Source organism: Cryptosporidium parvum, chromosome 5, assembly GCF_000165345.1.
Source record: "Cryptosporidium parvum Iowa II chromosome 5, whole genome shotgun sequence".
In the NCBI taxonomy this organism is placed as follows: Eukaryota; Apicomplexa; class Conoidasida; order Eucoccidiorida; family Cryptosporidiidae; genus Cryptosporidium; species Cryptosporidium parvum.
Window position 1 is genome coordinate 233,047 of NC_006984.1, and position 22,244 is coordinate 255,290.

General features: G+C 31.0%; 12 protein-coding genes across 12 annotated transcripts; 4 read left to right on the forward strand and 8 right to left on the reverse strand.

Annotated features, from left to right (window-relative positions):
• Nucleotides 1–279: 279 nt before the first annotated feature.
• On the reverse strand, nt 280–894 carry cgd5_970 (60S ribosomal protein L13A; the record flags this gene model as incomplete). The annotated part of the gene is made up of 1 exon (XM_626048.1): nt 280–894. A coding segment is annotated over one exon (615 nt), but the record flags the coding sequence as incomplete, so codon positions are not given.
• Nucleotides 895–1,070: 176 nt separating this feature from the next.
• On the reverse strand, nt 1,071–1,871 carry cgd5_980 (hypothetical protein; the record flags this gene model as incomplete). Its single annotated transcript, XM_626049.1, has 1 exon — nt 1,071–1,871. One exon carries the CDS (start codon nt 1,869–1,871, stop codon nt 1,071–1,073), a length of 801 nt encoding a protein of 266 aa, XP_626049.1.
• Nucleotides 1,872–1,971: 100 nt separating this feature from the next.
• Nucleotides 1,972–7,923, forward strand: cgd5_990 (hypothetical protein; the record flags this gene model as incomplete). Its single annotated transcript, XM_626050.1, has 1 exon — nt 1,972–7,923. One exon carries the CDS (start codon nt 1,972–1,974, stop codon nt 7,921–7,923), a length of 5,952 nt encoding a protein of 1,983 aa, XP_626050.1.
• A 78-nt stretch (nt 7,924–8,001) lies between these two features.
• cgd5_1000 (hypothetical protein) lies at nt 8,002–10,113 on the reverse strand (the record flags this gene model as incomplete). The annotated part of the gene is made up of 1 exon (XM_626051.1): nt 8,002–10,113. One exon carries the CDS (start codon nt 10,111–10,113, stop codon nt 8,002–8,004), a length of 2,112 nt encoding a protein of 703 aa, XP_626051.1.
• Nucleotides 10,114–11,351: 1,238 nt separating this feature from the next.
• On the forward strand, nt 11,352–13,667 carry cgd5_1010 (hypothetical protein; the record flags this gene model as incomplete). The annotated part of the gene is made up of 1 exon (XM_626052.1): nt 11,352–13,667. The coding sequence occupies one exon, from the start codon at nt 11,352–11,354 to the stop codon at nt 13,665–13,667; it is 2,316 nt and encodes a 771-aa protein (XP_626052.1).
• A 79-nt stretch (nt 13,668–13,746) lies between these two features.
• cgd5_1020 (apicomplexan conserved protein with 9 transmembrane domain) lies at nt 13,747–15,267 on the reverse strand (the record flags this gene model as incomplete). The annotated part of the gene is made up of 1 exon (XM_626053.1): nt 13,747–15,267. The coding sequence occupies one exon, from the start codon at nt 15,265–15,267 to the stop codon at nt 13,747–13,749; it is 1,521 nt and encodes a 506-aa protein (XP_626053.1).
• A 135-nt stretch (nt 15,268–15,402) lies between these two features.
• Nucleotides 15,403–16,605, reverse strand: cgd5_1030 (apicomplexan conserved protein; the record flags this gene model as incomplete). The annotated part of the gene is made up of 1 exon (XM_626054.1): nt 15,403–16,605. The coding sequence occupies one exon, from the start codon at nt 16,603–16,605 to the stop codon at nt 15,403–15,405; it is 1,203 nt and encodes a 400-aa protein (XP_626054.1).
• A 314-nt stretch (nt 16,606–16,919) lies between these two features.
• On the reverse strand, nt 16,920–17,567 carry cgd5_1040 (arfgap'arfgap like finger domain containing protein'; the record flags this gene model as incomplete). Its single annotated transcript, XM_626055.1, has 1 exon — nt 16,920–17,567. One exon carries the CDS (start codon nt 17,565–17,567, stop codon nt 16,920–16,922), a length of 648 nt encoding a protein of 215 aa, XP_626055.1.
• A 37-nt stretch (nt 17,568–17,604) lies between these two features.
• cgd5_1050 (hypothetical protein) lies at nt 17,605–18,837 on the reverse strand (the record flags this gene model as incomplete). The annotated part of the gene is made up of 1 exon (XM_626056.1): nt 17,605–18,837. A coding segment is annotated over one exon (1,233 nt), but the record flags the coding sequence as incomplete, so codon positions are not given.
• Nucleotides 18,838–19,497, reverse strand: cgd5_1060 (hypothetical protein; the record flags this gene model as incomplete). The annotated part of the gene is made up of 1 exon (XM_626057.1): nt 18,838–19,497. The coding sequence occupies one exon, from the start codon at nt 19,495–19,497 to the stop codon at nt 18,838–18,840; it is 660 nt and encodes a 219-aa protein (XP_626057.1).
• A 204-nt stretch (nt 19,498–19,701) lies between these two features.
• On the forward strand, nt 19,702–20,463 carry cgd5_1070 (CCCH RNA binding domain involved in RNA metabolism; the record flags this gene model as incomplete). Its single annotated transcript, XM_626058.1, has 1 exon — nt 19,702–20,463. One exon carries the CDS (start codon nt 19,702–19,704, stop codon nt 20,461–20,463), a length of 762 nt encoding a protein of 253 aa, XP_626058.1.
• Nucleotides 20,464–20,648: 185 nt separating this feature from the next.
• Nucleotides 20,649–21,989, forward strand: cgd5_1080 (hypothetical protein; the record flags this gene model as incomplete). Its single annotated transcript, XM_626059.1, has 1 exon — nt 20,649–21,989. A coding segment is annotated over one exon (1,341 nt), but the record flags the coding sequence as incomplete, so codon positions are not given.
• Nucleotides 21,990–22,244: the final 255 nt, after the last annotated feature.

The window sequence follows — 22,244 nt, forward strand, 5'->3', positions numbered from 1 at the left end:
GAGAGGGAAATTGAGAGGGCAAATAAAAAAAAAAAAGCAGTAAATAATACCAAAGGCATTATATCGAATTAAGCAAAGAAACTTATGAAAACTGTATTACCTAGCAACTCTATCTTAATGGTTAACTGCAACGGCAATCCGAATGACCAACTACAATTAAAACCAACATCTGCTTAAAATGTAATTATAAAGTAACAAGATAAACCTATATGATTGTACCTCGTTTCATCCGTATATTGAAGCAGATCTCGGCAGACTTAACCAGCTAAAAAAGATTTCTTAGTTTTGGCCTGCCAATCTTAAGATCGTCTGTTCCTCAGTAGATAATTTGCTAAATACGGATTTTTGGGCAGCTCTTAGAGCCTTATCTTTGGCAACCTTCTTAACAAAGAATGCATGGGATCTCTCCTTTCTCTTTTCCTCTAATGCACTAATAGTCTTACATTTGTTGTACCCAACTAAGGATGACAATGTTCCAAGCGTAGTGTACTTTCTTTGGGGTTTTAAACGCAATACACGAAGTGATGATGGAACAACGACACGCTTAACTTTGTCAAAGGGAGCAGGGCAGCCATCTATTGTAGTTAACCTAGCTAGTGCAGCAGCGCCTCTTGGAGTCTTATGTGGTATCATTCCGCGAACAGCTCTAAATAGAATCTTCGAAGGGGCACGATGATGGAAAGGTCCCTTTCTTGGATTTGTGTTCATTCGTTTACGTAAAAAGTCTTGGTACTTCATACGGTTTCTATAGAGTGATCCTGATATATTTATTCCTTCGCATCTTACTGCGACTATTTTCTGGCCGTTTAATAATTCCTTCGCGATCACAGATGCTAAACGCCCCAACAATGAGCCACGGCAATCAATCACAATCTTCTCTTTCATCATTTTCTGTTAGATAAAAATTAGGGTGAATAATCCAAGTTTTTATTTATTCTGAATTTACTAGAGTTTCAGCAAATGGTGTCAAACTATGTTACAATTATTATTCAGAGACAGACATTGCTTTATGCGCGTCTACATTTAGTGCGGTACTAATTGCCGCATTAAAATAAAAGCGGAATCAATAACTAGTTCCTGAGGAATTTATGATCATTTTCCCATGGATCTAAATTTGCAATATCAATTAAGTTTTCAACATGTTCGCTCTTACTTTCAATATGTTTTAATAAATTTTTTATGCAATCAAAATATATTGGCTTCAGACCAATACTTTTAATTATTTCTTTTGCAAAATCTTCTCTAATTTGATCATTTTCAAACTCAGAAAACTGAATCTTGACGTAATTGTTTTCATTTATTAACAAATTGATTTCGTACTTTGCCATATCACCATATTCGATATTTACAGCTTGCCCCTCGTTAATTTTTGAAGTAGGTTCAGGATTCAGATCGCATTGATTGGAATCTTGGCTAGTATGATTATCAGAATCCTGAACTTCTTTAAATAGAGGAGAATTTTGACCATATTTCATCACTTTTAATTGTTTAAAATGATTATTTAAATCTGATTTTTTGCCTATAAAGTTTTTTGTTTCCTCACAATGATTGAATAACGCTTTATCATTTTTATCGTACTTTGATAAACAAACATCATTTTTGGAATTATATGTCAATGATAATGAATCGAATTCTTCCAGTTTATTAAATTTAGGAAAAAATGCGTTTTTAAGTAATTTTCCTATTCTTTCTTTGGCATTTGAAGACCTGTTTTTTAAACTGTTTAGTTCTAAATTATGCTGTAATATTCTGCAATTTTCGTTGTAAAGTTCGAATATCAACTTATTTAAATCAAGAATACTATTTTTTAATCTGCCCTCAATTATAATCAGCTCTTCTAAATCAAGCATTTCTAGTATATTTGCATCCATAATTGTACAAATCCCATAATATTTACTTAATTCACAAATTTCATCATGCTATTTTACGCGCGAACATATTTGCTATCCTGTCAATAATTATTGTAAACTGATGGATGTAATTTTTTCAAGAATTACACTTGAAGAGCTATCATTTCTCGGTTGGAGTGGAAGCTCTATCGATGAGTTATTTATTAAAGTTATTTCGAGAATATTAAATGGACCATATAGAAATTTTGCATCTTTGTTTAGAAATCCTTCTTATAAAGGAAAAATAATAGAAATAATTGCTTCCCACAAACACACTTTTGTAAAGGATAAATTAAATGGAATTGTGCATTCTTTCAAGAATTGTACAGATTATTATTCTTCAGAAAATCTACTATTTGAAGCAAATGATTGTATAAAGAATCATATATTAGACTTGAATATTTTCTCAAATATATCTGAAGTTGAAGGAAGGCTTTCTGTATACATGACAATTGCAAGTAAAGGATTTAATGGGTGTTGGCAATATGAAATTTCAAGATTACTTAAGATGGATCCCAAAATGGTGTTTCAACACCTCAAGTATTTATATAAGTACGACAATATTGTTAGGTTCTCTATTCCAATGCCGACAAATCATAAAAAAAGATTATTTCCCAATGAAGACTCAAACTCATCTTCAGGAGGTCATCTTTCTGCAGTTATTTGGTTGACTCGGTTCTTTGACATTAATCTTATTCCTAGAGAAATTTCCCAGTTAATTTGGTATCAACACATTCAACCCCTGAGTACTGAGATTGTAAGAATTTTAGAATATAAAGCGCCTGGGAAAATAGCATGGGAAAAAGATATTAGAGCTCTTTGCGCAGGATTTATGATCGTTCATGACGAGAATTCAGCAGATCACCTCATCTGCTCACAGAGAACTGCCAATAAGGTCTTTAACAAATTGAGAGATTTTTTATTAACGAAAAATGTTAGAAGAGTATTCGCATGGCATCCACTAACTAAATCATACTCTCCTTGTCTGTGCTTAAAGGATGCCTTTCCATCTACAACCATTGACTTATCGTCTGAAATTACTGTTAAGGCAGAGACTCATGTTTCTGAATTAAATATTACCAATAATGAAGACTCTAATTGTCAAAGAAATAACCCGAATAATGAAGATAAAGCTAATGCAAATAGTGGTTTTTTCCATGACTTATATCAAGAAGAAATTCAAGTTTCCACTGGAAATAAAATATTTGAAATTACTGAAGCAGCGCAAGTCTTATGGTTAATAAGAGCCAGCGGAAGAGTTGGTTTAGTCTCTCTAGATATAGTAAAAGTATTCGGTATAAGCATGAAAAGGCTCGGAAAACTGTTATCAGACTTGTGCAAAATAAAGATAATTAATAAGATTCCGCAAAGGTATAATCGGACATTCATGTATAGATATTATTTTAATAATATTATCTTCTCTCTGAAGGCAGTCACAAATAATAAAACTGACAAATTTACGATAGATCTGGATAATTATGATAAAAATAAAGTAGACGTAAAATCTGAAATAAAAAATATTGCAATAATGTTTAGTGAAGCTTTTCCAGATAAAAAAATGGAATTATCCGGCGTTACTGAACAATTTGTCAAAAGACTAGTCTTAATGAAAAAATGGATAGACGAGTCAAAAATTCTTACGATCCCTGAAATTGCGAAGCTTTTTTCAGAAGCTGAAAATACTCAAAACGGACCTGACAGAAAAACTATTAAAAGAATATTATCTAAAATTTTGGAATTAGATGAGTACTCGAAGGAATCAAGCATTATTCCATGCAAAAATAATAATACATTATCTTCTTCCGGAGAAGTCACGATTTTTTTTTCTTTGAAATTTTACAGTGAAGACGAAGCGAGGGATTTAAAAGCTACTGAATTAAAAAACAAAAGATCATCTACAACTAAATCTGCAATTGAAAGAAGGAAAAAGGAACTTTCACAGGTTGCTGCAATAATTGATGCATCCAATTCGTTATCTCCAAACAAACAAAAAGAAGTTTCGGTTATTAATCAATCAAATCATTCTTCTAACGCTATTTTGTCTCAAACTGGTACAAAAGTAATATGCGACGATCCGAATCAAGCAAATATACCGAGATTAGTAACAAATAAAATAGGAGATGCTACAGTTATGTTAAATACTCCAGATTTTATGGTTGCATCGTTAAACATAGAAATTAATGGAGATGATAATTCCGTGAATGATATATTAAGTTCTAAAATAAACAATTCTGATTCAAAACTCCATATTCCTGGGATAGAGTTTAATAAAAAAATAAGTTTTGATCCTTCAAAAAGAATTAGCCTTGGATTTTCAAATTTATCTAAGGGAGGAATAAAAATTCAGTCAAGCCAAGGAAAAATAGGATTTTTATCTTTTAGCCAAAAAATTCTTGCGCACTATGGATTTGTATTTCCCATTATGATACGTTTAAAGATTTTACATCATCACTTGCTTTTTTTATGCAAAGAAGGTGGATTTAAATGTGATTTGCTGTCTTCTAAAGAAATTTTAGACAATATGACAATAGATACATTTCTTAGAGTAATAGGATTTGGACATAGATCAAGATTTATTGAAGAATACCTGCTATATGGCACTAGTGAGACTTTCAAATTTGGTCAAAATACACGTATAAAAGAACTTCCATCCAATCTTTATGAAACACTTACAAGGAATTATCCAAAAAAGTTTTTTTTTGGATATGGGAAAAAGAAACACATGAAGAATTATGAGAAAGGTAGGAAAGCAATATCTGTCCTATACAAACTTTTATTTCTACTTTGCAAACTTAATTTCATTAATTTTTCGATAGATGATTCTAAAGAAATTGATAAATCTAATTTTAAAATTTCAAATATTAATCAAATGAATATAGAGAGCGTTCCAATATCATCGCCAATATGGAAATTGGAATATAACTTGAAGATTCCTATTCTTATTGATGCTGAGAAGAATGAAATAGAGAGGCTAACTGAATACATTAAGCATACAAATGTTTCATATAGTTTAAAAAATAGTGAGCAATTTGAACAATTTTGGGCAATTTTAAACAAAGAGTCTATTGATACACATAACTATATTATAGAGTTTAAACCATATAACTATATTACAGTTTTCCCAGACATATTGTTGAAAAGAAATTGGAAAATTAATCCATTATTATCAATAAATATAAGAAACCAGCTGGAAAAGTACGCTAGACAATTATTATTTGACAATGCAAATTCATCAAATACATTCGATGAACCAAAAGATAAAACTCATATTGTGTTATCATTAGCCTCACCAGAAATAAAAAATATTTCCAATGAGCTGGCAATAAGCCCTTTAACAACATTGAAATACTTAATACGTGTTGTTGATTCGTTGTCATTAGAAGAATTCAATTTTTCAAATAATCCAGACTCTGCTAAAAGAATTAGTTTCCATCCAATTCGTGATCCCCGTTATCAATGCCATATATGCCATGCTTTATATTCAACACATCCAGCAATGATTTCTCATTATAAGACAATTCACAATATTTACTCGATTACAAACTCTTCAATGTATACTATAAAAAAAGACAGTTCATTGATTTCCAAAAATAAAAATATTAACTTTAATTCTACAATTAGAACTCAAATACTTAGTGAAAATTATATTCCAAATACACTAAAACATTTGTTGGAGACAAAAGAAACTGATAATACTTGCAATGAGATTGAAAGAACAGATAAGATTGAATTACTCAGAGCATTCTTGAGATTAAGTAAGGAAGATATAATTTTGCTATACATTATACTATTTATCAATAATAAAGTAAATATGAAGAATAAAAAATTACTCTCTAACAATTACTTATTTAGAATACTTTCATTTTGCAAAGAAAAAAAAATTGAAAGTAATTTATTTAGCCTTCAGTTTTTGCGAATTAAGTCATTGATACAAAAAATAAGTGGAATATCAGGAAGCAACTCAATTTGTATTATTGAATTTATTTTTTCTTGTTTAAAGACAATTTACCCTTTGAACTCAAAATTGCTGGAAGCAATAAAATTAAAAGAAAAACAAAGGATTTGTTGGAGTCATTTACTAGAAGTTAATTCATTTTCTAATAGGTGGAAAGTATTTACTACCAAAGAATCAAACTCATCTATAATAGCTTCGAACATCATACCTCTATTAGATTATTCAGTAAATAATGAATATTATCATAATTTCTCTGGTTCTGGTGGTAAGGATTCAAATATTTCATTTTCAAAAATAGATTATTTACTTGTTATTAATCTTATTAAATCAGAGTTGCTTACACAAAAAAAAATAATGCAAAAGCCAATTTTTAGGTTTGCTAATCATAATATATTAGCCGAAGAACAAATTAAACACTACTTTGAGGACTCTATTAACAAAAATATTTTGAAACAGATTCATCGTAATTCAGATTTACCAAAATTTGAAGAATCCCTCCATAATTATTTAAATAGATTTGCACCAACTAGGAGAATGTTGCTAAACTGCTTTGGCAAGACAATTGTTTGGCGTGAAATTTTTAATCTTTGCTTTGCTTTCCTACAGATTAATTATTCAAAAGGTACAAAATTTAATGTTAACGCTCAAAATACCAATGGAGCATTTGTGTTAAATCATTTAAATAACTTGATAGAGAATAATTGTACTTTAGAAATAGAATGGAACGATCACGATTTTTATGAAAAGGTATCAAATAAAAACGATGAAGAATTATTCAGATTATTAAATGAGGTGGTTGATCAACAAAATTCATTTGAAGATTTCTCTGAGGAATTGAATCTGAATACTGAAAAGTCGATGTTAGATTCTCAATTTTTAAAAAATAAAATGAATCTGAATGTTACAAAAGAGAATGAAGCAATTTCGAACAAGACAGATAATCTCGGAAATTCAGAATATTTTGAAGATAGCAATAACAAAAACCCAACAATATCCAACATTACAGCAATTTATTTAAATAAGCATATTAGCAACAAGTATCTCCCCAATTTCATGGAAGTAGAATACTCATTAATAAATATTCCATTTCTAGGTGCAATGGATTCTGATCCCTTGGAATTTAGCAAATTGCCTTCTAATTTTTCAATTTCTGAGATTCTATTGAGTTTTTCTGAAACAAAACTAAAAAATTCAAGTAGAGAGACTATTGACCCAATTTTTAAAATTATTAAAGCTGTTTCAAGATTCATAGTTGACTCCAGCTCAAATGAGCATAATCTAATAATGAAATCAATTTCAATTATTATATATACATTGAAGAACAGTCCCTGGTTAACAATGAACGAAATTGAAGAGATATTTTTTTTAAAATTTTCTGATTTAATTTCTGAATTATTAATAATAGGATCAAAATTTATCGATTCGGGAATTCTTTTCTATGAATTTAGGTTACCTATTATTTATCATATTATTTATTTATTGGAAATACTTAGAATATGTATAAGAATACCGACAGAAGGAAATTGGTTATTTTCATTATTTTGCTCTATAAATAATAAGTTAGTTGAATTTAACATTGATAATCTTAATAATAATAATAATGATAATAATAAATTAACGAAAAATAATGGAAATATCTTAATACCAAATAATGTTCCAACAAGAATATGGCTACTTTGGTCGAATGAAGTCGTTTTACAATTATTTAACGAAAAAGAGTTAAATTTGATCGTTAACAATATTAACAAATCTCTATTTGAAGTTTTTGAATTAAATTTTATTGTACCTCCAGAAATTTACTTGAATAGACCACAAATCAATTGTTTCGTTTCTGTTGATGGACAAATAAATTTGCCAATTTGCGGATTATTGATTTATTTCATCTCTTCATTAATTCACAGATCGCCAATATTTAATTTGTCAGAATTCACCTCGCGTTTCTCTTTCTTTAGCTCCTGCGAGATTGAATTAATTCTGGAATCTATGTTTGCTGAGAATTGTCTTTACAAAGATAACACACAAATAATTTTTTCAAAGCCTATACAAGATATTTTTAAAGTTTATGAAGGATATCTATAATTAAATTATTATTTTGCATGTCTAAAAATGCTAAAAAATTTAGTACTTCCCTTTTGGATTCCCCTATTGAGCTACAATTTAATTATCCCCATTTTTTAATATTGTAGTTGTATTAATTGGGTTTGATGTTTTTATTTGTATTATTTTCTCGTTCTCAGGTAGCAGAGTTGTATTTTGTGCAGCACAATTCAATTGCGGAACAAACTTTAATTCATTTGAAAATAAAGAATTTTGAGAATTGTTTTTACTCAAATTAGCATTAGCATTATTTGATTGACATACACCTGGAGAAATTCCAAACGGAACTGCCATTTCTGAGTGAATTTGAGAATTTAAAGGGAAAAGGGTTAAATTTGAATCGTTTTTTTGCTTATTAATAATTCCAGAGTTATTTAATAAACTTTGTGTTTCGTATGACCCCATATGATTTAATGGGATATAATATGGATACATAGATGAGTTAGTATTGAGTATTAAATATGGACTTGATGTTCCAGTTGGGTGCAAAATTGTAGGAAGCTGAACTTGAGAAAAGTTTCCAAGAGCAATTGATTGATTAATTCCACAAATGTTTTGTATTGAACTCCCTATTAATGAGCTATTTCTCAAAGATTCAAATAAATCTTGTTGTATATTTTGACTTTTAGCGCTATTTTTTTCACCAGTAATAATTTGAGACTCCATGTCGACATTAACTATACTGTTTTTATGGGTGCCTCCATTATCTTCAAAATTGTTAATTGTTGCTTTAACCATTCTTGCATGCGCCATAGTAGGAGTGTCACTGCAATCAATAGATATAGGAGTTGTTCCAGCGCTTGAGCAATTACTCAAGTTATCTGACATTTGAATAGATGTTGTATTTTGGGAGGATGAAAGCATATTAAAGGCTTTTAACCTTTCTATGGTAAGGCTTGTATCAAGCTTCTTAGTATTGTCTAGATAGTTTATGAAGTCATGAAGATATGATTGTTGCTGCGCTAAAGAACTAATTACTGGGTTGAAAGTGACCGGAGAATTTTGCTGTATCATGAATTGTGAAATCGGTACCTGCGAATTTATTTTTGAAGCGAACTGTAATTGAATTTTGCTCAAATCTAACTGTGATGATAGTGACTCAGATGAGCTACATGATTGAAGCTGCTCAAGATGACATCTTTCATCCTTATCAAAAACAGAAGTTTTATTTAATGGTGTTGATTCTTCTGAATTATCGTTTCTATTATTGTACTTCAGAATAGGAGCTGACAAAAAAAAGTTATGTGTTCCGTTTGTTCGTGCATATTCTAGAAATCTTTGCATGACAGTGATTAAAGTTTTTTCGGCCATCTCAGCTGTAACGTCATTTAATTCATGATCTTTTGATACTTGTAGTTTCCAAACAAGCCTAACTGATTGTAAATGATCACAGAAAACTACGTAATCTTGAAGTGCAAACTGATGGCGATAAGAATAATGCCAGTTCCTATTTAAAAAACTTGTTTGATTGCTATGCTTGGCACAATAAGTCTGTTGAGGGCATAAAGTTGCAGCAAAATAATTACAATCATCTACAACATCACCATATGCTTCGTAAACACACCTTGGAACCATTAAATTACCACCTTTTGGTGGTAGGTACAATATTTTCCATTGCCCAACAATTTTTTCTCTTTTGTCAGCTTTTGGGATACAGTCACAAGAAGGACAAAGAGTCCACCTTTTCTTTCTACCTGTAAAGCCAACGGTAATAACTGTTCGATCCATTGTGTCGTTAGATAATCTAGTGCTACGCTTACTAAAGTCGAAAATATAACCATCGACTTCATCTTGATGTGTAACAGCATACCTTCTTAATCCAATAGTTCCGGGCTCATAATGAGAAATGATAACATTTCTTTCAGTCTCATTAGAAACTTTTTCGAACAATTCTTTTTCAAAACTTATATTCATAGAGTCAGCAAAACTACAGAATGAAGGTACATGACGTGGTTTCTGTCTATGAACTGGAGTTTTCGATGCATAAGGTTTACGTATAATCGTAGTTCCATTATTTGTATTCATTCTGAGATTATTTTGCATTCCTGGATTTGAAACTGTTTCATGCATAAGCTGATTACGTTTAAAAGATAATTCCTTTATTTCATTAATTGACTCACTTGTATCCGTCTCTTTAATTTCAATTATTGGCGTTTTTTTAATTTCAAACATTTTTACAACTTATTAAACGGCTTTATTTTAAATAATTTCACTGAGAACTATCTTAATAAATACCTGAAGTTGTTAAAAAGTAGTTGTAATAATAATTTTGTCCCAGTGATTCAGATATTGATGATTCTTTTAAATAACTTAATAAATTTTTTTTCATCTAATATAGCATTGAATTTGTAAGATACAAAGTTTTAATAAATGTTATGAGTGTCCACGTTTATCGTATGAAAGTATTCCAAAGATATTTATTTAAATATAAATATTGTATATGCGCATATTTTTTTTAATGGAATATATATATTTTGTAATATTGTTTTAATCTATTTTCATAGACCACAATGTACCTCTAATACAACTATTGGATATAGACACTCAAATCCTATTGATTAATATATTATTATCATAAGTCCTTGCACCCAAAAGTTATTGATATAATAAGTTTTGTATTTTTGTCATCACAAGATAATAATGTGTGATGCATGCATGATTTTTGCATTTAGTGTCTACTTAGTGTGCATTTATTTGAGCGCTAATTTTTATAGGTATTAATTGTGGATTATAAAATGAGAATATAAAGCAATTATATACAATTTTTAATCTTTCACAAAACTATTACAAAGAAGCAAACACATAAATAGCTTATGTAGTTATTAATATATTTACGGGTTTAGTCTAATAAAATTTTCATTAATTGAATTTTTAAAATAAACGACATTCCATAAAATTGCATGTAAATTTTTTTAGTAATTTACCGGTAATTAGCATATATTCATGCTTGCATGAATATACCGCCCCCACGTTAGGCGCCAACTTGCATCAATAACATACGTGTGCTAGAAAGATATTAAAGGCAAGATTCCGCTAAAAATAGAGATATCATTATCTGCCGACATTTGTGTGAACAACTGCACGCATGTCAGGTGGCTGCTTATCCCACAAAATAAATAATAATTAAGTATCGTATAGAGTACCATCTATAACTTTAGCTAGTGGCGAAAGTGGAAAATCTAATAATTTAAAATATTTATTAAAATAATAAAGATATCGTCTAAAATAAAGTAAAATATAGAATTAAATACAAAAACAATAAATAAAAATTAAAACCCATTTTTTTAAAATTATAATGCAACAAGAAATTAACCAATAAAGAAAGAGAATTAAATTACAAAAGCGTTTTTACGAAATTAGGCGATAATTGGATTATAATTTCGACATTTTCGCATTTTGCGTCTATCAACATGTCGGATTTTCACTGTAATTCAGTGGACAGTGATATAATTTATGAGTATGAAAATATTTCGGTGAACCAAATGATTGGAGTTAGGAATGGGTTTCGAAGCCAGGATAATATACATCGAAGCGATGTAGAATTAAGTAAACAAGGTTACAATGGCTTAAAAGATGGGATAGTAAGTAATTCATCAGAAGTCAACGCATATAACAGAAGTGTGAATCCCAATAGGCGTGGAGGCAAGTTGAAGCCAAGACATGTTCCTGATTTCGTATTAATATCGCCTGAAGATGTAGATAGATTACTCTCTACAGTAACGACTTTAGATGAAAGAAAGACAATAATGAACAATTATGAGCTTGGGACTATTGTATTAAGAAGGCTATGCATAAGCGAAAGTAGCGAAATCAAAGCTTTTATGGACTCGATTCAAATGAGAACAACAGGAAAAGCATTAGAAAGCCATGAACGGAATATAATTTGCTTGACTTTTAGAGGGCAGCCTAAGAGGTGGGTGTTTTGTCCATGCAGAAGCTGTTTATTTAAAGGTAAGGCACATGATAAATTAATGGGCCATTTTAAAATTATGGAGCATGATACTCAGACAAACAAATTTCAAATCTCTAAGAACGTTTATGATTCATATGGCGTTTTCATGGCTTCTTGTGGCTATTTTGCTGCCACGTTTTGCCCCCAACAAAATTATTCTTCGCATAAAGTATTTGTCGGCCCTACAATTTCAGATTTGAAAGGCAGGATTCATGATCGATATATATTATTCATCAATGACTCAAAAGTTATACAAATGGCATGGAGAAGAAAACAGAATTATTCCTTTGAATGCGAGGAATTACTTAGTAATGTAATGTCCAAGTTGATAGTTTGTGGGAAATCAGGTCATGTACAGATGATAAATCAGTTGAGTAAAGGATACTCTGGACTAATATCTCTTCCACTTAAATTACGTTTCCATTGCGAAAACTTAGAAAAACAGCCTAATTCGATTAGTTCGGTAAATGAATTTAGCAAAGGGGGAGTTGGCTTAGTCAATAAAAAGAACAAGAGAAAAATGAGCAAGAGGAATATGGAAGATTGGGATATTATAAATTCAGATAAATTTTTGAATGATGCAAATGAACTTCAGAATGCTTATAGCAAAGGTATGGATCAGAGTCTGACATCCAAATCTTATTCTTTTCCAAATTCTCCAATAGTAAGGGTTCAAAATAACCAATATTATAATTCAGATAGCAATTCTTTAACTCCAAGATGTACAAAACAGTACATTTCAGAATCAGGGCATGATATTGATGGTGAGACTCTAACTTCTAATAGATATGGCTGTATTGTTGGCGATGTATCTACTGCATCAGCAACACCTATTGCAGAAAGCGCAGATTGCATTATTAACAAGCAGTTTAATAATTATAATTCAAAGATTTTGGATTGCATTCAAACAATAAATAAAAGCGGGTTATCATTAAACGATATGAGTAGAGGCATTTATGCAGGTAGCCCGTTGGATCCAAATTCCTTCATTTCAAAAGTTCCAATTCCATCTTCCTTCTTCAACAATATAGGCCAAAATAAGATTTTGATGAATAACATTGACGCAAATAAGGCAGATAGATACGGGAATAAATCAAATAGCAAAAACTGGCTTGGATCATTAGAAAATGAAAATGAAAACCCAAATATAAAACAATTAAAAGAGAACTATTTGTATGGGGATTTTTCACAGGGTAATGGAATTTTTAGATCACATTTTCAACAGAATTTCATAAATGAAGGAGCTCACTTCAATTTTAATCCTTTGGCATTTTCTTCTGATTCCGCAACCAACCCAATTCTACAAAATGAGACAATTGAAGAGGAATCCATAAACAAGCAAAATTTTAACGGTGGATTTATAATAAATGGTATCGCTGCAAACCAATCAATCTCTTTATATAGGCAAGTTTTTTCTACGAATGAAATCACAACTCCAAATTCTACGCTTGAAATTTCATCACCCATACAACAGATTCAACATTCATTTATTTCAGATGGAATGGGTCAAGAACAGAACAGCCAAATTAATATTATTCAACAAACGCAAAATATCGTTAACCCTGGAACATATAGTGATGTATTTGGAGAAGATGTAACACAATGCGCTTCATGCGAGCATTGCTCAATTGGTGGGTATCCTTATTATTGCAATTGCTATAAAATGCCATCTGAATCAGCAGCTAGCTCTAATGTTATCGATGTTAATGATACTGCAGGAGTCTTTCAGTTGAATAATCAATTTATTCATGCTTCACATGAGGTGGATACATAGCCATTTTGTTTTTAATTTTATATTTGAAATAAATTGATCGGTTTTAAAATATTAATATTCCCATTAATAAATTATAATTTTAGGTTATTTCTTTGTATTCGACATCTTCGAAAACTAATTCGTTAATAGGCTTTGGTCTCCAAACAGAATTCTGGTAAGTGGACGAATTAGGGTCGTTTGCATTTGAATAATTTACGTTGCTTGGTAAAGTCCAAATATCTTTTTGCCTAGTTGTAATCTCAATAGATCCTCTTTTTTCACCTATTAAATCAGATGCGCTTCTCGTTTTTCTTAGTTGACCAGACGTATTCATAAAGTATTTTCCTGCGAGCTTTCCTGCATTTATCATAGTTAGAACGCCCATTGCAAGGGGGAGCTGAGTGTCAAGCATATTTCCTTTCATTCCGTCTAATTTTGGTACTTCTTCCGTTATCCCATCGTTATCAGTTACACTTTCGTCAACTGCCTTTTTAAATGCTAGAATTTCTCTGATTGACATCACGATTACGAATGATGTGGTAATAATAATTCCAAAGGAAAATATTATTGTCATTATGAATGTAAATCCTTCAAATTCGTGAAATTTAGTGAACCCTCCAAAAGTACTAAAAAGTGTCCAAAATACGTAATATGCAGGCACAACCAAAGTTGCATCTCCCATAGCTAGACCCAGATTAAGAAAATGCATCTGAAGCCAAGTTGAAGTGGAGAAAAATATAAATGCGAGGTACGGTTGTATGTTATACATCCAATCTTTAGTATGCTGCAAAGCAAATTCACCCCAAGCAACCATTTCTTTTATTTCAAGGACACATTGGGCACCTATTAGGCCTGCCAAAAAACCATATAACATACTTATATATTTAGGATATTTAGGAAGATTAATTTTTATTTTTGCGTGATTATTCAAATTTAGTGAATTGTTTGGGGATACTTTCCCAGTTGGAATGATACCAAGCGAATCTTCGTCCAGAGATTTCAATATTGCCCTTCTTGTTTGAATTTCTTTTTGCTCATTGTATTTTGCCTCTTCATTATTGATTACGATCAAGACAGCCAATGCACAAATAAAACAAAAAATTATATAAATTAAATAATACGGATCTGACCAAGATTCAATCCCTGAATATTTAGTCGTTGGGGCTTCGGTCGGAATAACTGATGCAATTGCACATAGACAAATTCCAAAAATGACCCCTACTGTGGAAATCAATTCAAAAATTCCAAACTGTTCATCAAGCAGAGTTGCTGCAGCGAATGCATTAGCAACTAAACCAAAACTATTCATTGGCGCTAAAATTGAGGCTGGCGCAAACCCGAGTGCAATAATATGAATAATTGCCCCAAAAGCGTATGAAATAACACCTATCCACCATGTAACTTCATTATAAGCCATACTATAAACGTTAGTTTGAGAATCGTTGATACATTTTTGCTGTTGGATGTGTAGACCTTTCTTCATATACGCATTTCCAAATGCCATAAAGCAAGATCCCACAATAGTAAGCACAATTCCAATCGTCAAACTAAGCACTGGAAAGTTTGTGATTAGCATAAAAAAATAACTCTCCTCCATATTTTCATCTTTGAAGAGGGACATTTGAATGTTAAGCTATAAAATACATTAAAAAAACGGGGGAATATGAACAAATCAAGATATATATAAAAAAAATAATTATTTTGTGTGAAAATACAAGTTAGACAGGACGGTCATAGCTCAAGATTTTCTTTTAGATCACCTCTGACGATAATTGCTTTTAAGAGTAATGTAGCTTATTTTCATATTTGAATGGTATTCGGTGTGAGTATCTGCAACCTTTTTAATGATTTCCTGTATTTCCTCAAAGTATTTATTTTTCTTCTTAACCTTCATTGCATCAAGGAAAGGCTTGATTTGCATCCTGCCTCCTGCAAGGCTAAGTTTACGAATAACTTCTGCCTCAAGACTCCTTGAAAAACCATTAATTGAAGAGGATAATGCTGTTGGAGACTTTACTGTCTTTTTTTGTATTTCAAATTGTATATTCGTATTAACTGTAACCGGAGCGGAACTACTAATATTACTTTTACTTTCAACGTCGTCATCAATCTCATCAGAATACAGATTCAGTTCTTCATCAGCTTCCATATCTTGTTGATTAGCTATCATTGTCTTAAGAGTTTGTCCATATTCTGTTAAAATTCCATCTGGGCCTTCATCGTCTTCTGAATTAGAGTAATCATTTCCATTAACTAAATTTGGGTTGTGCTCTTCCTCGAACTTTTCATCCATTTCATTTTTTTCTATATAACCTTCATCATCACTCATTTTTCCGTCTCCATCATAGTCCCAGTAATCACCACTCTTTAACGTAGTTAATGAAAGAGCAGATACAACGATACGCGAGTCATCTGAATTCTCTTTGTTTAGCATCGCAGAAATTTTTCTTTTTTTTTCTTGTCGTTTAAGACCAAAATCTTTATCGTAGATATCATCCAATATTCCTCTCATTACTCCAGGAATTACATTATTTTCGCAAGAGCTATTAAAAATGCCTAGATTTTTATTTGTATCGCTTTCAGGTGTTTGATCGTCTTCAGCATCATTTTCAAGTTTAGTTCTCATTTTATTAGACGATTCTTGTATACGAGCGGTCACAGCAGCCTCTCTAGAAATGTAGTCACGCTTTAAATTTTCTGCAACATCTGAATTACTTTCGTTCTTTCCCTTAATGCTAGGGTCAAATACAAATAGTCCATCCAAAAATTTAAATTCATAGTGGGTTCCTTTGTCAATTATAGCTGCATAATTGGAATTTTTTTGTGATAACTGCCTTCCTATACAATGTTTTGAATTGCTATCTCTAATCCTTATATTTATCTGGTTTGGATCAGCTGTATTATTGGGGGAAATAGAGGGTTCATATTTTACGCTTAAAGAATCAATATCCTGAAACATATAGGCATGAAACTTAGGATGATTTGAAATAACTTACTCTTACAGGAGTCACATAATCGACAAAAACAGCACCTACCATACTTTGGGCATGAGTAGGTACGCTAAATCTTCCAAAAAAGCAGCTTCCTGGTTTATCTGCATTCAAAATAAGCTGCTTTTCATTTCCAAAATCGCCTTCATCAAAATATTCAGCAATTTCATCTGTTGTACAACTTGAGGAATTCATTTAGTGTAATATTTGCTCACAGATAAATGGTAATCGAAAAAGAAGGGGCGGCAATATTTTTTGAAATGAGTATGAAATGTCTATAACACTATGAAACCAAAGAATCAAAATCAAAATTTTCATCTAACCTTCGGCCCTTTTGGTTTATTAGACTGCCTTGCTTTTGAATATTATTATATTTGCCAACAGTACTAGGCATTGAGTTGAACTTTATTGTCTGAACATTTCCAGTAGATTGAGTATCTACCTTTTCAGGGTTTGCTGTATAGTTATCTCTATCAATGAGTACAAACTCATTTGGATTTTTAGGACTTAAGTTGTCAAATTCAGAGATCTCTGAATCTAGTATCTGCTTGTATTGTCTCCCACATATGGAACTGGCGTACTCTTTAGTTTTTGGAGAAAAATTAACTCCTAAAACTTGTTTGAAATAATTTCTTGCTCGACCATTTCCACCAATATCCATCCTCACCAGCTGAATTGGAGTAAATTTATCAAGATCAGATGACCTTACAAAACTAATATGTACTCCCATCTTCCTATGATCAGAGGAACAATTTAGGCAAATGAATACAGCAAATGATAATGAAAGCCATGTGGGATTCCTAGATTCGCAATCAAAGCAAGTTCGATTTTCCGGCCTATTTCTCACAATTTGGAAGAAATTATCTCTGAGTTTATCGGAAACAAACCCTTTTTCGTCTACATCAGCATTAATTAAATTTGAAATATTCATATTTTGTTAATGTTCAGTTCTACCGCGCAAGAATTCTTTACTTCGGAAATTTCTTATTGGTAATTCTCCTCATAATATTCTTCAAATTGTTCCATGCGGCTTGGTTTCTAATAAGTTGTGGGTTCTTAAGACAGCTTGTATGTATTGCAATAATGTATAGTTGTGATATGTTTAGCTCCTTTTGTCTGCATAAATGCATAACTTTCATCCTTAATGACACACTATAAAATTCTTGCTTTGTTTGGATGAAATTATATGTGAACAAACCTACTGATCTTTGTATATATGTTGCGTAACGACCAATAGTAACAACCCATGACATTGCAGATTCTAATGAACTGGCAATGAAATCCGAACAAAACGTATCATATCCATCAAGAATTCGAATGCTAAAAAACAGCCACGGGGAATTTATTACTTCATTCTTATCTTCTTCTGCTTCACTTTTTGTCTGGCGTTTAAACAGCTCGTGAAAGAAGCCTTTAGGCTGATTAATTCTTCGAAATGAGTTAGAGTTATTTCCATAATCAATACCTATCACTTTTTCCAAAGGTATGGTTTTCACAACGTTGCTTGAAGTTGTGTATTCAAATGTTGTGCCAACAATTCTGCAATAACACTTTAAAGTATTACCATGACTACCTTGTAATTTATGTAAAATTGAGCCATTTCTAACTTCAAATGTTAAACTAGGTTCAAGAGCGTTACCTGGCCGACCAACACTATTAAATAGCAATCTTTTAAGATTAATAATCTTTTCTTTAGAATTTGTCAGTTGTGTTTTTAAGCTATTCACAAGCATATATGAGTCTTGAATTCTTCGATTTTCATTTGCAATTATATCGTTTTTAAAATGAGAAATTATACTCGAAAACTTTTGAATACTGTTCTCAATTCCAACAATATCCTTTCGAATATTTGAAATTTCCTCAGTGAGGTCTCCTGTATTTTTTGACAAATCCTCAGTAATTTCTGTAATTACTTCATTTCTTTTTATTAATAGCGTTTCAAGATATGCTGCCATTTTGTCGACCATTTCTTTCGACCGTGATAAAGGTTCATAAATTTTCAATTCTCTCTTCATTTGATCTCTTTCTTTTTTCAGATCCTGATTATTCTTCATAAAGTCAGATAGTTTTTCTTCAACATCAGTTTTTTCTCTGCTTATTTTGTCAATGTTTTTGTCCTTTTCTTTATTTTCATTTTCAAGTAGTTCAAACCTTTTTTCAAGTTCCTTAAAAAAATTAAATGAGTCGGAAACTAATATATTTTAACTTACTTCAAATTCCGTCTTTTTTGCCTCGAGTTCATCTTTCACATTAGAGAATTCAACATTTCGCTTACCGAGAATTATTTGAAATTGTTTCTGAGTTTGATAAAGCTCTTCTTGAGCTTTATTCCCCACAGCAAGTAGACTTTGGGTACCATTATGAAGCTCTTGTAGTTTTTGATATTCATTTATTTTGTTTTTTAGCCCTTCTCTAAATGATTCTTTTTGCTCGATGGCCTCTTCAAATCTTAGAACAAGTTGATTATACCTCTTTTTGAGTTCATTGCACGACTCTTCAATATTCTGTTTTTCAATAAGCACTAACGTGTATTGATCTTCAAGGGAATTACTTTTGTTGTTTTTTTGATTCGTAAAATTAAATTTATTTTCTAGATGTTCATTTGCTTTTTTTTGTTCGCCCTTTAAACGCCCATTAAATGGAATATTTTTTGGGGAATTATCATGGTACTTATTGTGCCTGGAGTTGGTATTAATCAATTTGTCTGTTGGATTGTTTGCTCTTCGGTTGATATTTGTAACTAAATTAGTCAAATTTTCATTCCACTCTTTTATTTTTTCCTTTTCATTCCTAAGACGTTGAACATTTACATTCTTATTATCTGCGCTGACTCTTTTGTTTATAAACAGATTTGTGTGCATTTAAAATAATTTGTCAATCTTATTATTAGTTAAAAAAAAAAAAATCATTTAGGTAAACAAAAGAAAAATCTAATAATGACATTGCACATCTCCACATACTACGCGCCAAATTTTGGAGTTATTGAATAATAAATGAAAACTAATAATATATAAATTAGTATATTCTTTATTTTACGAGTAATTGATTTATATTCACGCAAATCTATGAATATACTAACATTATCTCTGATTATGTCTAAAGCCTCAGAGGATGAAAAGATTATTAAAAAAAAAATTACTAAGAAGTTAGCTTTGCAATCAAATAAGTCAAATAGGCTTCAGTTATGTACTTATTTTATTAAAGGAAGGTGTAAAAATGGAAGTTCTTGTCAATTCAAACATTCAGCTATTCCCATTACGAAGAAGAAGCTTTGCTGGTATTTTATATCGGGAAAATGTTCAAAAAGCGACTGCCAGTATAGTCATGAAATATCGAAGTTTCCATGTAGATACTTAAATACTGTTGGGTTTTGTAGGAATCTTAAAGACTGCCGCTTTAGTCACGAACTAATAAAGACCGAGCAACAAAGAGAAGAGTTTGTCAGAGAAAATAAGGATTATTTGCTCCTTCCTCACAAAGATGGCGGACCGAGTGAAATTCATGTAAACCATATGTGGTGGGTACCTTTATTAAAAAAGATTATCAAAGAAGATGAAGAAATAGCAGCTAAACGTTCGTTCATTAAAAGACTTTATAACGAATCAGAGACTTCCGTTCCAAAGGGGATTTGTAGTTCAATTGAACCCAGGTTTGCTATAAATATAAGTAATCGTTCTGAAAATATTTGTCTAACAGATACTACCTCTGAGTATAGTTCAAAAGAGTATAATTCTAATACTTCTAATTCATTTAATCGAATTTTCGAGAGAAAGGAATTTAATATTAAAAAACTATACTCGAATTTGTTTGGTAACTCAAATAACTGATAACTTATTACTATATTTACTACCTTTGAGAACGCATTATTGCGATTTTTTTCGAAAATAAAAGATTAACTTTTTTATTATCGTACCTATAAGCATCTTAAAAAAACATTACCGCCGAATTATTACAGTTATTTTTTAAGTTGAATGAATAATTGAATATCTTTATTCGAATTATAGAATAATAATTATATTTTATGTCATTGCATACTCTACTCGAAAATATTTCATTTGTTTTCAAAATTTATGCCGGCCTATCAGCATTCTCAGTACTTTGGTTTACATACTCATACAATGTTTATATTAAACGCAGTCCAAATAAGTTGAAAAATATTAACCAATCAAAATTTAGTTTCTGCGAAAGATTAGACCATGAAAATATTTCTTTATTGTATTCCGTACTTGGTTCAATTCTTTATTGCCCACTCCGAATATTTGTATTATGTCTTACAACAATTGTAGTAATAACGATTTTACTCGCTTTAAAGCTAATTGGAAGTATATTTCCTTGGATGAATGAAGCTCATTTATACAATTACATTCATATACTAATTGTTAAATTTGTAGGGTTTTTTACGCTTCGACTTCTGGGCGTCCTAGAAGTGGATCATTTTGTACTAGAAAAGAATGGCATTGATGATTCTGGGAAAATAAAATACAGTTATCAAAAATCAGACGGCTTACCTGCAATTGATGATATTGTAACCATTGTTTCTAATCATATTTCAATTTTAGATATTTCCTTTTTTATGAGATATGTTTCATGCGGATTTGTTGCTCAAAAAGAAATTCGTGAAAATTATATTTTTGGGACTGTTGCAGACATTATAGGATGTATCTATGTTGATAGAAGCTGTATGGAAACTAGGTCGAAAGCAAAGCATTTAATTCAAGATAGGCAACTTCGAAGATTTGAATTAGTTCAATCTAGAGCATCCGAAACTATTATTTGTTCAGAAAAAGCCAAAGACTCCAAATGTTTATTATTTAGGAGTGAAATAAACAAACATCTTAATTCTCTAGAAAAAACCCCACTTGTGATATTCCCTGAAGGAACAACAACAAATGGCAGTAGCATTATTCCCTTTAAGCTAGGCGCATTTGAATCCCTCACACCAGTAACACCAGTTGTTCTTCTATACAAATATTCTGCATTCTCGCCGGCATTTGACATTATCCCATTTTGGGTACTTATATGTTTACTTTTTTGCAACTACGGCAAAATAACACTATCTGCATATTGGCTGCCGCAAATGCATGCAATCGAGCTGAATAATAAGGAAATTTCAACTAAAGAATTTGCCGATCGAGTAAGGAAACTTATGATTGAGGTACTTCGCGAAGCTGAGGAATTTAAAAGTGAAGGCTACCTATGGGTTTCCCAGAAAAAAAACTCTCATATAGATACAAAGAAGAACTTCAGAAAAAGGTTTGAAATATCTACTAGTAAAAATTTGGATAGTAGCAACTTAACTACGACTGGTTCACTTAGGTTGAAGCAAGAGTATATTCGGATGCTCAATAATTAATCACAAAGTTGTGGTTCTACGTTGATATTTTATTGCATATTATTAATAATAGTAGAGCAAACTAATTAAATATATGATATGATTAGTAATTACCAAATAATCGTTTATACTCTCTTTAAAAGAAATTTTTTTTTTGATTAAATTCACCTATAAAAACGATAAAAAAAAGTCGCAAATTTATAAAATGACGTTATGTCTCTGAGTCACTGAGTTTTATAATTAAATATAAGAAATAATTTAACAAATCAAGTTTTT